This window comes from Mixophyes fleayi, chromosome 2 (assembly GCF_038048845.1).
Source record: "Mixophyes fleayi isolate aMixFle1 chromosome 2, aMixFle1.hap1, whole genome shotgun sequence".
Lineage (NCBI taxonomy): Eukaryota > Metazoa > Chordata > Amphibia > Anura > Limnodynastidae > Mixophyes > Mixophyes fleayi.
Window position 1 is genome coordinate 55115561 of NC_134403.1, and position 17953 is coordinate 55133513.

Here is a 17953-nt window from a genome sequence, read left to right on the forward strand (position 1 = left end):
ATGATGCAGTTGCCTGTTATCGGCCTACGTATTTAATTACTAGTGTATGATAATGCTACCAAATGCATCATTACCGATAACATCATCTAGGAATTCAGAATAGTTTCTCTATTGTTGTACAACATTATTTCCCATACCTTCTGCCCAATGATATTATACAGAGAACATTTCTCTGATACTTCCTGGCAAAATTACCAAATAGAAAAAAAATCAACATTAAAAAGCGGAACAGCTACTTGGCATGAATGTTGACATGAGAATATATTGGTTGCATACCAATACGCTATTAACGGCCCAATGTGAGGACCCCAGGGGTGTGTAAAGTGTTTAATCTTTCCTAAAACACATTACACACCCCTGGGGTACTCACATTGGCCCATTAATAAAATGTAATACTTGCGATTCCAAGAGACGTCAATGGGGGAGTACTGTCACGAGCCGTGGCGGTACTCACAGCCGCCGCGGCTCGCTTCTGGCTCCCCCTGGCGTCCTGGCCGTCATCTTGACGACCGGGACGTCCTTTCCCCTTCCTGCCCGGCCGACGCCTCTCACATATCGCTGCGTCTCGGCAGTGCTGGAAGCCGGGCGCATGCGCAAAAACAGGCACAGCCTGTGGGCTAATTAATACAGGGGGCTGAAATTACAGGCATTAGCCTGCAACTGTGTGTGTGTCAGGGACTAGCCCTAATTGGTCTGGCTCTGTACTGCTGATTAGTCTGCAGGGGTGCATACAAGCCCTGATTTGGCCATCTGTGTATTTAAGGCAGTGAGGTCTGCAGCCTCACTGCCGGTTATAGCTTCTGTTGCCAGTCTGCTGACCTGCTCTGTGCCTTGTTCCTGCCCGTTGAATATTCTGCTGATTACCCGTGTATGACCCTTTGCCTGGATTTGGACCTTGCCTGTGTATCTCGTGACCCTGACCTCTGGCGTGTTTACCGACCTTCCTGTCTGCTCGTGACCCTTGACCTTGGCCTGTTTACTGGAATTGCTATCTGCTGCCGGCCCTTGACCTTTGCTTGGACTTCACTTCATTTACCTGGGTTCTCCCCAGCCGGTACACACTTCACGACCCTCTGTCAGTCTGCAACCCAGTCTGTCCCCACCACTAGGGGCTCCAGTGAACACCTGACTGGCAGAGTAGATTCCGGGTTGTGTTGTACCGACTGGAGGGGTTCCTAACAGTCACTGACGGTATCTTCCCTTGCCGGAATTGTTCACAGTCTTCTTTTTAGAAAGTCGTCATTTAGTGCAGGTCTGCATTACAGCATTCAGTATTTTTCTGTAGTCGTCACATTCCTAGACAATATTTTACTAAAAATTCCTTATCATGGCAATATATCCAAAAAAATGCACTCGTATTGCTGGGTCAGCTGAGTGCTACAGCTCAGAGCGGTAAGAGTTAACTTATCGCTTTGCAGGTCAGTCTCTGCAGATATGCGCATGCATGAGCGCTAACGCTTTGTTGTATAGTGAGAAACAAAACAAGCTTTATCACCACCGAAAAAGTCAGTTTTTGCCAGCAATAGTGCTTTTCGTCCATTAATAAACTGGGCTCATAGAGAATGTTTGCACAGTCCTAGACATGTTGACCTAGATATAGATTTGTTTGTTTGAGTATTGCTGACTGTACAGCGCTGCAGAATTTGTGGCGTCTGATAAATAAATTATGATGATGATGAAACAGATTAGAATGCTATAGACAATTATTTAGAAAGACATGTTGTTTGTTTATCTGTATAAGCAATACATCTTTAGAATGTAAACATTAGATGTAGTGGTCTATACTTAAATTATTACTGCCACCTAATGTCCAAAGTTAGTATTGTATCTGTCTAAAGTCAGTATTGAACCAGAATTGATTCTATGAGACATGAAAGTTAATTGGAATCTCTCTGGTGGCCAAAGAAATATACTACTGTAAAGTTTATCTTGGATGTAACGCATGCATCAATTGGGGTACCCACACATCTCAAGAAGTTTGCGTGTCAATTTTATTGATCGAAGTTAAGTAAATCATTTTTCTGTACATTCTTAGTGTCAGTTTGTCATTCTATCTTTGTGCTAATATTTCATAATTGTAGTAACTTGTTACATACTGCTACTCTAGTGGCAGTGGGTATGGTGACACTAGCAGCAATGATAGAAACAATGGTTTGTAGTGTTTTCATGTGTTTTAAAATGCATATTACAAACACTAGCACATGCCTGGCCAACCTATGGCTCTCCAGGTGTTGTGAAACTACAAGCTCCAGCATGTTCTGCCAGTGGAGAGCCAGCTGATAGCTGACAGGGCATGCTGGGAAATGTAGTTTCACAACACTTGGAGAATCACAGTATGGTCAAACCTTCATTAGTAGGTATTAGTCTAAGATAGTCAGCATTCATTGGTTAAGGGGACTGGTCTACCATCTACCAGATCTCCGCAAAAAAATGTATAAAAGAAGGGCTAGTATCCTATGTAAACTGAGCATTCTTGAGTTATATGCACTTGGAACAGCTATTATAAGAGCTAATTGATGCTTGCCCCTACTCTGCTGTGTTCCTGTGGACAACAGATTAAAGTTCAAGTTTCCAGGCCAGTTTGCAGAGCAACAGCAGCAGCTACATATTACTCAAGTGTGCGGTACCTGTTATTGAATTACGATTTAGCTAGCTAATGCCAGGCATGTCAGGAGGCAACGTGAAAATGTTATTGTAGGAAGGCTAAATGCATTATTTCCCTGGCTTTGCAAAACAGCTTTCGGGTTTTCTGTGACCCATATGGCTGAATAATCTGTAAATTATTTGTAAAAAAATAAAGCACTGGAATACTTAGCTAAAGAGACATATTTTATAAAGTTTATTTTTCTGAAGAAAGCGGAATCTTACCTCGCAGCTGGACAAATTCCACGGCACCTAAAAAACTAATTCTGACAACAAACTTTGCACAGCTTAAGTGCACGTAAGTGCACAGCTTCTCTGGCACCTTCAAATGGACTCCTAAACGTGGATCATGCATTCAGGTAACTTTTGCACATACAAGTTCTAGCCACTATTGCAAAATACACAGATCCTACCTGCAATAGGCAAGATGCTTTATATTCCACGTCTACCATATTCATTTCACAATATAATTTTTTCGTCCAGTGGGTACTTTTCCACAAAGGTGTGCAAGGTGTATCATTTCTTTGCCATGGATTTCTTTTTTACATCCAAAACCATTACCTTGCTCTTACAATAATTGAAAACCTTCTTAGCTAAACAAGGTACAATAAGAAATTAACTATACATATTCCCATAGCTGTTTCCGTAGCTGTTTAATTACTTTACCCTACTAGAAACAGTACTGTAATCAGGAAGCAGAATTTACAACTGACAGACACAGCTTTAAACTAAGGCTCTACCTACAATAATATTGTCTCACAGCACTACGGGCATTAGCTCATAAGCTTATAAAGACTGTCTCCTGATAGCGGCATGATTGATATATATTCAATAAAGACACCTGCCCTTCAGCCATGTGCGTTTACATGTTATACAGAACAGCTAATTGAAGTGCACACGAGTGTATTGCTAATCTTCTATCCCAGGTAGGTTATGTACACACGGTATCTCTGGGGCTTAGTGTACGTGACTTTGGTATACAATGTGAACAAACTCTAATATATCAAGTAATGAAGGACAGATTTCAATTTAGGAACATATCTACATTTTAAGCACTTCATCATTATTAGGTAACTACGGTTTGTAAAGGAGAATGGATAGAAGCACATTTTATCAGAATGCATATTCTATAGTATTTACTATCACTTATGTCAAAGAAAATGTTTAATACCTGTAGATATTTTATTACAGGAATTACCCAGACTTGTTGTCACATACCTCTGGCTTCCTTATGGCACAAGGCTTACCTGGAAGCAGGGGTGTAGGAACTGGGAAAGGGGGGGGGGGGGGTGGGAGGCAGAGTTTGTGCCCCCCCTCCCCCCCCATGAACTTCCACACAAAAGCCTTCATGCTACTTTCTGAAGTCATGGCATCTGTTCTAAACTTTTTTAAATGATAGATTGCCTTAGTATAACTACCACATGTTCTTTAATATAGATAGCCTGAGCATAGATTTAATACAGATTGATTGATTTGTTTATTTAAAAAATTTGAAGTGTTCCATTCATAAACATTTAATAAATAACCTGTATTCACTTATGCTTACCCTGAATTTCGTGCGGGGCGTCCAGTAACAAACATGAGATATACCAATTTAAATTTATAGCACATACCATAACCAGTGAGGCTGTGACTATGTCAGACGCCGTCCCCGTGCCGCATCCCCTGCACAGGGACAGGCACCTGCTTCCGGCCGCGTCTGGTTGCCTAGCATCACCACCGCCAATAGTTAGGGTGGCCGTCCCCTATAAACATCAGACTCTGGCACCAAATGAGTGCCAGAGTATTGGGTCTCCACTGCTCCTGCTCCTCCAGATACCATTCTCCAGTGTGCCTTCCCGTGTATTACCCGACTTAGCTAAACAATCTCCAGTCCCCTGTGTATGACCCGGCTATGTCTCTGACCACGATTACGGATTCTCCTTCTGGCACCTCCCTGACCACTCGGCTTGACTTGGACCGCCTGACTCCTCTTCCATCAACGCTTCACTGGTTGCTCTCACTGAGGACCACGACCTGCGTATCTCCCGCAGCAAATCCCATACTCCCTTGCGGGGGTTCCTGGCGTAGACCTGGGGACACGTTAGACTTCGCACCTCATTGCTGAGCGGCGCATAAACCAGTAAGCTACCCATCCGTTCCACGATACGTGACAGACTATAGATTTAAAAATACTCCCAATCAAATGAGATAAGGCTGTCAATAAAATCTGAATAAAAACTAGGTTAAGGACTATGAAAAATGAAAATTTTAAGATGAACAATTGAATTGATCTATCTTTCTAACAGCTATTGTACCAATTAGTAATATTAATAATAATATTTAATTAAAAATGCATTAATACATTTTTGGCCAATCCCTGCCACACTGACAACAATCAACAAAGGATTGGGAGTCTTTCTATATCTACAATCACTGTTACAACTGTTGTAAAACGAGATACCAAATGCAAGAAAAAGGGGCTCCAAGCCTTATAGTAGTCGTCCTCAGCATCCCCCCCCCCCAAATATTTGTTCCACGCTCCTGCCTGGAAGTAAGGAATGCATTGGTTCCCTCCCTTCTCCATAAAGGGTGCGTAGGAGAGGTGGTCACAAACAAATGACATAATTGACTCACAACTGCTCCTCTCACATTAAAGGGAGCCATTTAGAGCCACAGACCAGACAGCCCAGGGGCAGAAGCTGTCACAGATCAGTATAGTGAAATAGGAGTAGAGAGGAAAAACCCACAGCATTCCCGGACTTGTAAAGTATTTTTACTAATCGTTATTTTGGAGAGGCGGATGTCACCTTTCTCAAAATCATATGATTATAATGATTATGTGATCTTGAGAAAGGTACCGTGTGATGTGATTTTTATTTATTCAGATTGGTTTTGCAATCACAATGCATGTTGATGCTTTCAACAATATCAAGTTACTTAGCCACTCTTAGTATAAATTGCCTAATTAATCTTCACCTGACAACGGGCATCACCTATTGGCCAGGGAATTGCATTTGACCACTGGATCCTTCCAGGAATAGTTTTTATAAGTCTCTAATTATAATATTCTGATCTCTCCCCTTCCTTTCTGCTGTGCACTATGATATCTGTATTACTATCTTATGCATATTATATAGATAGATTGCAGCCCATAGTTCCGAATTAAAAAGAAAGTTTTTCCCCTTATAAGGTTTCTTCAATCTAGAACTATTAAATAAATGCTTTCTGCAGCTAATATCTTCATTTTTAATCACTGTTTTTTGCGGACGACTTGCCTTCCAATTAGCAATTCTGACCATTTTCAACAAGGGTTTGCCATCTGGTATAGCACTGTCATATCATCTGTTCATTTCACAAATTCAGATGAATAAAAAAACCTTTTAGCTAACCTGTTAGGATACTCGTACATTATATATAACTCCTGCACTGCACTCTACAATCACTTTCAACTTCCAACTGCATTGCATCATGGTTGCCAAGATTTTGTGATAATTTTCTTGGACAGTTAGGTAGTCGGAGGATGCTTTTAAGCCTGCTACACATCATGCATTCCAAGTGGACCTTGGTGCACTACATCCTCCATAATTAAATGTTTACTGATCTTCATTTCTATCAAATAGCATGCATTTAAATGCTTTTTTTCAATAAATGTAAACTTACATAACCCAGACAAGAAGAACATAATGGGAGAATAGCATCTTATGTACAGAATAAGAAAAACTGTACAGACCAGTATTGGCTAACCCGTGACACTCCAGGTGTTGTGAAACTACAAGTCCCAGCATACCCTTCCAGCAATAAGCTGCTATATATTGGCAAAGCATGCTGGGACTTGTAGATTCACAACATCTGGAGGGTCACAGGTTAGCCAACACTGGTATAGACGGTTGGTCAGTTATGTTAGTAGGTACAGGGATGCATGTGACACGGGAAGTCATGATATGTGGAAGGCAATTGAGGTAATCAGGAAGCAACAGGATTAAGGTGCCCATAGACAAGGTGATCCACTTGCTTGGCCTGACTGCCAAGCGACCAGATCTTTGCATTAACTGATCATATACATATGTATGTGTAAAGATCTGACCATTCAGCATTTGGACGGCTGGATCATACCAGTGACAGATAGTACTGTTAAATGATGACCACATACAAAGAGAGATGCAGTCAGCATCTGCCCAGATTTACCAGGCAAATTCAAACAATCCTGATCCGTAAGCTTTCTGGGCCTATACGCAGTACAATTTGTGGCCATTTAGACCTAAAATGAATTGTAACGTATTGTAAGCTTTACACTTCAATAGTGGAAGGAAGAAGGTCCCCAATCAGCACACAGTTGTAACATGAGGTTACTGTCAAACTGTTGTAGGATGAGTATGGTATCAAGTGCAGCTCTATATGAAACATTTTTCTACATTGGGTCCTTATCTGAACCAATAGGGAAGATGAAACAAGTCTGCGTTTCAGTAGCTGGAAATTACATTAGGATGTACAACAGGCTTGGAACAGGGAGCAGATAAGCACATCTCCACATACCCTGTTTGTGCCATAAAATTGTCTACATCTGTATGTGTTCCATACAGTAGAGGGGATAGTGATGGCTCTCTTGGTGACAACAAAAATGACATTAGCTGACCTATTCCTTTATGCATAGGCGGGAGTAGCATCCTGCCAAGTTTCCAAATCTGAGGCCATAGATGCATAAATCAAAGCAGAAAACAGAATCCTCACTGGACAGAGAAATCAATCCTCTCAGGCCTTTAGGGAAACGGGTTGTGAACAGCAGAAAAGTATCTCTCAATGTACATAGGTAAAAAATATACAAGAATGCAATTTTCATGCTCCCTATGGCTGTGAGGGTCCCATTCGTGAGGACAGGTGGACCAACACTTGTTTCTTACATATTCTCGAGGCACAGAACCTGTTGGTCCACCTTTCCCACACAGCCATCAGGAAACATGATTAAAACCTCCTAATTATTTATTTCTATGGACATCGGAACATCTTTTTTCAACTGCCTTTTAATTACCGTGAGGCACAGAGTAGGCGAGTCAACCAAAGTGCACACACCCAGGAATCTAAATGGTGTAGAGCTTCTATAAGCACCTTAGTCCCCATAGTCTGTATTTATAAGAGTGCACATTCATTCCTCGGCTACTGAGACACTGAGGGTTATTTTACACTGCTGAAATGGGCAAATATGCACTGAAACCATATCAACCAATCAGCAATTAGCTTTTATCTGTCTAGTACAAGTTAAGCTAGGTACACACTACACGGTTTTCATCCAATAATCGGCTAAATCAGCCGACATACAACTGCGCGTTCAAAAGTCGGGTCAGTGTGTGCAGTGACACGATGGTCGAAAGTCTGCCCAAATGGACGATTGTCGCCTCATTTGATTGGTCGTACCGTTTAATATTTTCGTTTCAATCTCGTTTCCGCTGTGTAGTGTGTATAAACTTCCGACCGATCTACAACAGTGAGTACGAAATTACAGTCATTGCTCACGACAACATGGCTGTAAAAAGTCGCTAAAGGGACGTCCGCTCTTCCCTTTATCGTCCTAAACAAGGCTAGTGTGTATGCAGTCCATGGGCCGAGCGATCGCAAGTAAAATCGCTCGGCATAAAAAGTTGGTGGAAAATTCTGTAGTGTGTACCCAGCTTTAGACAACGAAGGATGCTTTATTGTTATAGTATTGCCAGGCATTTTAAAAAAGGTTAATAAATAGCCCCGATTTACAGTTTGTGCATGTACGATACATATATATTACTATTTTAACAATCCTACAGATCCAGTTACAAACAACCCCATTGGTCCAGTTGTTGATAAGTTTACATTTCACACCTCAATAAAAGTAAGAGGAGACATACCGTATATACTCGTGTATAAGCCGAGTTTTTCAGCACATTTTTTGTGCTGAAAAAAGCCCCCCTCGGCTTATACTCGAGTCCCACTTACCTGGTCTCCGTTCTCCAGTCTCCCCCGCTCATCTGCAGGCATTTGCAGCCTCTGTGGATCACTGTCAGCCACCATTTTATTGTAGCCCGTTTTTGTGTGTTCATTGCACATGGAACAATAAAGTTAAATGAAAAGGAGCCTGTCAGTCAAAGCTAAAGACCGGGACATTTCCATCTAGCCCCGCTGGTCAGAGACACATGTGAGTACCCTGACTTGTCCACTGCACTTATTTGCATCAGTTTTCTAAAGTCCAATATTTTCATTTTTTGTCACCTATTAATAAGTGTCTGAAGATTCCTTTGCATAACTGTGAAATCATTGAAAAGTCTAAACACATCCCAAACTTCAAGTATAATAAGGGTTAAATCACACAAAGCAAATTGTATTGTTCTGTTAAAATGTTTCTTCCAGCAAACAAAATCAAACTTATATTTATCTGAGCTATTATATCAAATTCTATTTAGCGTATGTGCAGCATCTTTTGCATTACTAAAGCCTAAATTACTGTACTGTTCTGAACACTTAGGAGTAACTGCTCATCACCTTCTAAAGGAGAATAAATGGAACTGGCACATGTATTTAGTATCCAAAGACTGTCTCATTGATTTCTATATTCATGATCTGAGTTGTCTTTAGTGAATGTTATTTATATCTGTGTTCACCTATTAGGCTTGATACCAAGTGCAAAGGATTTAGTTTAACCATTTGTGTACAATTTATTAGGATATGGGTATATATTATGTTCTTATATAATTTTATTGATGTTTAATAACAATACATTTTGATATATTTATTTACAACCTCACGTTTGTATTATTGGGAGCCCAGTGTTAATGATATCCAGCACTGTTTTTATTTTTGAAATTTACCAGTAGCTGCTGCATTTCCCACCCTAGGCTTATACTCGAGTCAATAAGTTTTCCCAGTTTTTTGTGGTAAAATTAGGTGCCTCGGCTTATATTCGGGTCGACTTATACTCGAGTATATACGGTATTCCATATGGCCTCCTTTCCATCTGTCTGCACCACTGTTCCTGTGTGTGATTATTATATATTAAGATTGTTTATAAGAAAACAAATGCCATGTTGATTTTCCTGTCTGGAAACATGAGCTTTTATATTACACCAAAATACTGGCAATCTTTAACCTTTAAGAGCCATCTTTACCAACAGATATGCGATTACAAACCTGTGCAATTTCAGCAATATACATTCTCCTTTCATCATTAATTTTGTAGTATGCCTGTTAAGGAATATAGAAAAATAGAGTCAGCAAATGATATAAAACTTAAACATGGAAGTCAAGGAGGATCCAAATAGTCTGACACAAATTATCAATCCTTCCTAAGTGTGTGTGTGTGAATATGTATGTATGATATATATATATATATATATATATATATATATCATACATACATATTCACACACACACACACACACACACACACACACACACACACACACTTAGGAAGGATTGATAATTTGTGTCAGACTATTTGGATCCTCCTTGACTTCCATATGTGGAACTAACATTCCCTGTTTTTAATATAGAACAGTACTTGATATAGCATTAATTATGTGTTTGGAGAGTGCAGAGTATCCCTGTTTTCTTGTCTATACAATGTGGGCAACCCCCTCTTGCACCCCAGTCTGTACATGGTGAGTGCAGAGGACCTATGTCTGTTTTTGTTTATACAATGTAAGTCCCATGACTCTTGCACCCCATTCTTTACATTAATTAATTCCAACTTGTGTCAGGTGAGTCCCAGGTCTCCCATGGCTGCTAGTGCTAGGGAAAGACTTGCCTTTAAAAGCTGTGTGCAGGTAAGCCTTAAGCCCAGGTAAAATAGCATAGCATTTGATCATGTTAGGACTGACCAGAATGGGAAGACTTTGGCGTCAGTTGGTCAGCTTAAACATATATTGCAATATGTGGAACTAACATTCCCTGTTTTTAATATAGAACAGTACTTGATATAGCATTAATTATGTGTTTGGAGAGTGCAGAGTATCCCTGTTTTCATATATATATATATATATATATATATATATATATATATATATATATATATATATATATATATATATATATATTGCATTGTATAGTGGTAAAAGCAGTGAATGTATGTAACTCAGCTTTCAACAAGAGATAAATGAATATCCCAGACGGCAAACTGTAAATATTTTAATAGGGCTGCTATTAATGGTGAAATGTAAGTATGCGCCTATGTACAATGTAGAAGGCTTTGTGAAAAACTGCATTGTACATAGGCGCATACTTACATTACACCATTAACAGCAGCGATAATCCCGTCGCCATGGTGACTGACGTCATGAAGGGGAGCCGGCTTATTACTGGCAGGCGCCGCCCCTGTGCTGTGTCCGTCTTCCTGCTAGGCAACCAGGCGCACTTCCGGGTAGACGGCAGCAGCGCGTTCCGTTGCCTAGCATCGAGAGTGGATCCAATTCTTCGTGCTACCTCAGTCAGTTAATCTACTTATTTTGGGTCTCCCCTGGCTCCGTGCCCATTCTCCGCAATTTGACTGGGCCCGTGCCAAAGTTATTTCCTGGGGTCCACAGTGCCATAAACAGTGCATCCTCTCACCTCGTTCACAAGTTTGTCGTACCCAGACCCATTCCGAGAATGTCACTCTACCCTCAGCCTACCAGTCCTTTGAAGATGTTTATTCCAAGCAAAGATCGGAGATTCTTCCACCCCATCGCCCTTGGGACTGTCCGATTGATTTAATTCCGGGGAAACAGATTCCATGTGGTAGGACTTAGCTTGAGTCTCCGGCGAAGATAAGAGATATGTCTCAATATATCTCCGAGAACCTATCTCGAGGTTTTATCAGGGGTTCTTCTTCGTCAAAAAGAAGGAGGGGTCTTTACGTCCCTGTATCGACTACCGACAATTAAACAAGATGACAATCAAGAACCGCTATCCTTTGCCACTTATTGCCGATCTATTTGATAGGATCAGTGGAGCGCAAGTCTTCACCAAACTGGATCTCCGAGGGGCATATAATCTTGTACGAATCCGTCAAGGAGACGAGTGGAAGACAGCGTTCAACACTCGGGACGGGCACTTTGAATATCTTGTCATCCCCTTCGGGCTTTCTAATGCCCCGGCTGTCTTCCAATCTTTCGTTAATGAGATCTTCCAAGATCTATTGTATCACTGTGTTATTGTCTATTTGGATGACATTTTGATTTTCTCCCAAAACATCATCTCCCATCGCTCTCACGTAAAAGAAGTCTTAGCCCGTCTGCGCACCCATCAACTTTTCTGCAAGCTAGAAAAATGTATTTTTGAGGTTGATCAACTCCCCTTCCTTGGATATATTATATCAGGTTCGGGACTTCGGATGGATCTAAAGAAGGTATCTGCCGTTACTAGTTGGCCTCTTCCTCAAGGCACTAAGGCCATTCAAAGATTTATCGGATTCGCCAACTACTACAGGCAGTTCATTAAGAACTTCTCTTCCATTATTGCTCCTATAACTACTCTGACGTGAAAGTCATCTAATCCCAGAAGTTGGCCTCCCGAGGCTCTGGAAGCCTTCAGTCTCCTGAAACAAGCCTTCTCATTTGCTCCAGTCCTTTCCCAGCCGAACCAATTGAAACCCTTTTTTCTGGAAGTTGATGCTTCCGCTGTTGATATTGGTGCAGTGTAATTCCAGAAATCCAAACTTGACAAGCATCTCCCCTGTGGCTTCTTTTCTAAAAAGTTTTTGCCCCATGAAAAGAACTACGGCATTGGCGACAAGGAGCTTCTCGCTATCAAGGCAGCCCTGGAAGAATGGCTGCATCTCCTAGAAGGTTCTCGTCACCCAGTGACAGTCCTAACCGACCATAAGAATCTGCTGTATATCAGCGAAGCCCGCTGTCTCAACCCACGCCAGGCCCGATGGGCATCTTTCTTTGCACGTTCATCCTGGGTCCAAAAACATTCAGGCAGACGCCTTATCCCGATCCTTCGACAACACGGATCTGTGTACCTCTTTGGAGCCTCTACCTATCATTTACACCTACCAAAATTATTGCTCTTACCAATGCCTCCTCTAAGACACCCCCTAGGGGTTGCTCCTTCCTGGAACCTAATTTACGAGCCAAGGCATTACGATGGGCCCACTCCTCTAAATTAGCTGGGCATGCCGGAGTTAAGAAGACTCACGAGTTTCTACGATGACGTTATTGGTGGCCTGCTCTGCATACTGATGTTAGGAGATTTGTGGCCTCCTGTGCCACTTGTGCTCGTTGTAAAAACCCCAGGTTGGCTCCCCCAGGTCTTCTGCAACCACTCCCTATTCCAGATTTTCCTTGGCAAAGTATTTCCATGGATTTCATTACTGATCTTCCCTCTAGCAACGGTTTTACTACCATTTGGGTTGTAATTGACAGATTTTCTAAAATGGCCCACTTCGTGCCCTTGCCCGGCCTTCCATCAGCCTCTCAGCTTGCCCTTATCTTTATAAAAGAGATTTTTAGGCTTCATGGCTGCCCCCGTGAAATTATCTCGGACCGTGGGGTTCAGTTCGTTTCTCAATTCTGGAGGGCTTTTTGTAAAACGCTTGGTTCTGATCTCAAGTACTCGTCCGGCTATCATCCACAAACTAATGGCCAAATGGAACGGGTTAACCAGGACCTTGAAGTCTTTCTACGATGCTTCTCTTCAGACAGTCAAACGGAATGGTCTAAACTCCTACCTTGGGCTGAATTCTCCCACAATTTTCATCACCATGAATCTTCCGGTGCCTCTTCATTCTCTATTGTCTATGGTACCCAACCCACCCTCCCAGACTTCTCCGGGCATGATCCTTCTCCAGTTCCGGCTGTTGATGGCGTAATACGGAACTTCTCTCAGATTTGGTCGGCTACCAAAACCAAGCTTCAGGAGACTTCTAAACGCTACAAGCAAGCGGCAGACCGCCACCGGAGACTTATTCCTCTGTTTCAGGTTCACGACAAAGTGTGGTTGTCTACACGTAACCTCAAACTGCGGGTACCTTCTAAAAAATTGGCTCCTCGTTATATTGGTCCCTTTCGCATAATTTATGTCATTAACCCAGTGACCTATAGACTCCGTTTACCTCCTTTCCTGAGGCAACCAGGCGCACTTCCGGGTAGACAGCAGCAGTGCGTTCCGTTGCCTAGCAACTCACTAATTCCGGCGGTGGTGATCAGCGTCACCACCGCCAATAGCTAGCCCTGCCCCCCTATGCTATTTATAGGCAGCTCTGACACCCAGTGGGTGCCAGAGTATTAGGTCCCTAATCGCCAGCGTTCCAGTGTGTTCTAATCTTGGTGCTTTGTGCATGACCCGGCTTATCCTGACTATCCCTGCTTCTGTGCTCCTCGTGAATTGACCCAGGCTACGTTTGACCATTTTGCTATCTCCTGCGCTCCTGATATTTGACCCGGCTAGTTCTTGACTACGAATACGGATTCTCCCACTGGCTTCTCCTGACCTCTCGGCTTGACCCGGACCGCCTGACACTTCTTCCATCCTATCGCTTCACTGGTTGCTCCCTCTGAGGACCGCGACCTGCGTGTCTCACGCAGGTAAAGACCATACTTCCTTGCGGGGGTTCCTGGCGAAGACCTGGGACACGTTAGACTCCGCGCCTCTTTGGTGAGTAGTGCTGAAACCAGTAAGCGGAATATTCCTGAGTTTTGTGACAATTACTTCTTCGCGATTGGTTCAAGTCGCTTTCAACAGTAGTCGCCATCTGTGATCGTCGGTAAGGAGCCCTTTGGAATCATCATGTCGTGGTAAGTGTTGTCGGGGTATTCGGCATCGATATGCCTTACCCCACCTGAATTTCCATAATCCGATTAGGGTTTGATTGCGGTCATGATTTGGGAGGATTTTTCTACAATAGGATTCCATATTTACCCAAATCATAATTATGAATTTGGTAAAACCCTAGTTTCTGTTTTAAAAGGTTAGTAACCTCAAGGGAAGAGCGGACATTACTTCTGTAGATATTATTCAAAGAACTTGTGGGAAGCCCTCATATAGATATTGGAACGTCAATAGAATTATCTATTTTTTCCCTACATGACCTGAATAAATTTACCTTGTTTATATCTTACTTCCTGACACCTGAATTTCTTAATGTTGAAAATAGTTACAGCATAGTAGTATATAGTATTATAGTTACAGGAACCCAATCTCTGTCCTACCAAGAAAATTTTTTCTAAGTAAAACACCCTTTTCTCATTTCCCTTATCCAGATCCTCCCTTTCCCGATAGGTGCAAATATTTTCTGGTAGAAAATTGTTCTTATAAACCGATGTTAACCACAAAATCATGTTTCCTTTATTATGCATAGTGGTAATTTTTTGCACTAGGAATTTGTGAACACATATTGATTATTAATCTGTCTTGTTCCAACTACAGTGTCCCCTGACAAACAGATGCATCAGTTATTTACAACCAGAAAGACCCGTATCAAACATTAATTCTATCTCATTAGTTTAGGAATATTTATGGTTCTTAAGATAAATCATTTCTTATGGGAGCCCTGTTAATTCCCATATTTCCCTTTACTTTTTCCCAGTGTTTCTTTAAGACTTTTAGGTTTAATTAACTGGGATACGAGAAACTACAGGCTTTTTTTTTTTATCTCTGTGCAGGCGAGTTTGATTAAGACGGAGTTAGAATGAACCTTTAGCCAAACAATACATTAGATTGTTGAAAACAAAAGTTAAGAACTGCTAAATTAAATAAAATGTATAAGTGTGAATCGTGCCGATAGTATGAAACAAAGTTCACAAATAGGGCCTGAGTTCTTAAGGAAAGCAAAGCAAAAAAAGGAGTAAGTCTGCTCCTGGACAAACCATGTTACAATGCAAGGGGTGCAAATTAGTTTATTGTTTTGCACATAAGTAAAATACTGGATGTTTTTTCATCTAGCACAAAAATACTTGATAGCTTTATTTTTACACTGAAATTTAAAATTGATCTAGGACACAGCCTACTCCAACTATAAATATGTTCCCACATTCTACATTTACCTCGCCCTCCAATGCAACATGGTTTTGCCAAGGTGCAAAGTTGCTCCTTTTTTGTGCTTTACTCTCTTTAATGACTTAGGCCCACTACATCCAATTTCATGTTTCTTATACTAGAAACCAATGGACTGTAGAGAGTGAGAGAGAGAATCTGCTTAATATATTCTATCACAAGAACCAGGGTTATATAGGGTGTGCTGCTTTATATTGTTTTAGTAATATAAGGGAGCGTGTAAAAAAATAAACACCTATCAGAAATACCTTTGCTTCTTGTTCTATTCGGAGTTCAAAGTCTTTTAACTGATTGTCCATCAAAGACTTTTCATCTTCTAAATGCTTGAGGTATTGATTTAATGAACCCTGAAAGTACAATAATGGAAGTTTAGCATTGCTGCCTCACAGACTGGGTCCAAGGGTTCGATAACGTCCAGGGCACTATCTGTGTGGAGTTTGCATGTTCTCCTTGTGTTTGCGTGGGTGCTACAGCTTCCTCCCACTGTCCAAAAACATACTGGTAGGTTAATTGGCTTCTGACGAAATTAACCATAATATATTTGTGCGTCAGAGAATTTAGACCGTAAACTCCACTGCAGCAGAGACTGCTGAAGCATTCTCTGTAAAGTAACATGTTGGCATTATACAACTAAATAATACATTACAATAGTAACAAGGGTGATCATTAATATCAGTAACAATATTTATGAATAACAGATACATCAAGGTCAACATGAGAGATGATTAGAACAAAAAAACTGTAATCTAAAAATGTGGCTGATAACTCAATGTCTGAGAGAAGCTTTGTTCAAAAATTTGTTGTATTAGGCTGGGTACACACTACACAAAATTTCTCCCGATGCAATATCCTTAACAATTTTCCCAACGATAAAAAAAAAAAATCAGGATCAGCATGCCGATTCATGTGTACACACTAAACACATTTTACACGATTTACCTTCAGATCTGTGCTCTTCATTAGTCATAATCATCAGCTGAAAAGATGGTGACTCTGCACACTGCATTGAGATCTATGGACATTGCTGGTCCTGAGTGCATTCACACTGCAGGATTGGAACGACATTGTTCTATTGTTGAGCAACATTTTTAGTCCGGTTTAAAAATAAAATGAAACAATATGATGTACTTTGGAACGATAAACATTCACCGTCGCATTGTACACACTAATGCGATATAGGGTCAAATGGTCGTTTATCATTTGATTGGCCCGATAATTGGCTGAAAACACAGTAATGTGTACCCAGCCTCACTTGCAGCTGTGTTGCAATGTAAGAGTGCAAATCAAGAGAACTCAATTGAACCAATGCTTTTCAACAGAGATGCATAGGAGTACTCTATTGTCTGGTACTGAAGAACACTGGATGGATTGAGTCCTCCTGTTTTGCAAGCTCAAAGTATGGTATGGCTGACAGTTTCAGGTAACAGGACTGGTTGGGGAGGAAGAACCCATTTTCTACATGAACAGACCATTCATTTCTAATGTTCTCATTGTGTACATCTAAATCGATGCACCTTATGGATCTTCCCACTGTGATTATTTGTTTTCTATTCAGCAAAGGTGAGGGTGAAGTAGACTAAGCTGCCATAATATGAAAATAACTTTGAAATGCTGCAATAAATTTGCAATACAAATATTTAGTATAACAATGCATTATAGAATTATTGTCTTTACTCATTGATTTACTTTTATAATATTGAATATGGATCGAGCCCTTATATGCCCTGGCTTTACCAGAGCAGTCCATTTTTTACACCCAAAATCTTTAACTTAAAGCCCTCATTTTCTTATACTTTAGACATTTGCAACAACCAAAATTAGCAAAACCCTATATATGGAGATATTTACTGTGTTTACAAAAAACATAAAAAATCTGTATCATTCAATAAAGATAACTTTTTATTTATTTATACCCAATACATGAATAATGGGTAATATACTTGCGTGAAAATTATTGCAAATGTCTAGTAGTAAACGCTTTTTCAGTTTAAATTTGCAAGTAATTGTTATGAGTTATAACAAAAAAAATGGTATAAAATGCCTGCTAGTGCTCAATCCAAGAAACTTACTAACAGTAAAACTTCATAAAAGACAACATAATATGTACTGTACAGTGCTGAAGATTTTTTCCACTTTATTAACAATTAGTGATACAAGTTCATAAGTAAAATTAATAGAAAAATTAAATATTCTGTCTACTTGTACAATTTTATTGCATCTGTGCATATGCTAACTTGCAGAAAAAAAAGGCTCTGCAAAGGGAGTTATGGGAGGTCACTTACTCCATCACTAGTGATGTAGAAACTCAAAGAAACCAATGTGGTGTGCATGCCTG

General features: G+C 40.7%; 1 protein-coding gene across 1 annotated transcript in view; it reads right to left on the reverse strand.

Moving 5' to 3' along the window:
• Window positions 1–17953, reverse strand: part of CCDC169 (coiled-coil domain containing 169) — a 73338-nt gene that overhangs the window by 7127 nt on the left and 48258 nt on the right. The window contains exons 6-7 of the mRNA XM_075199002.1: window positions 15867–15965; window positions 9775–9828 (exon numbers count right to left, since the gene is read on the reverse strand). Coding sequence (XP_075055103.1) covers window positions 9775–9828; window positions 15867–15965 — 153 coding nt within the window. The remainder of the gene's footprint in view (window positions 1–9774; window positions 9829–15866; window positions 15966–17953) is intronic.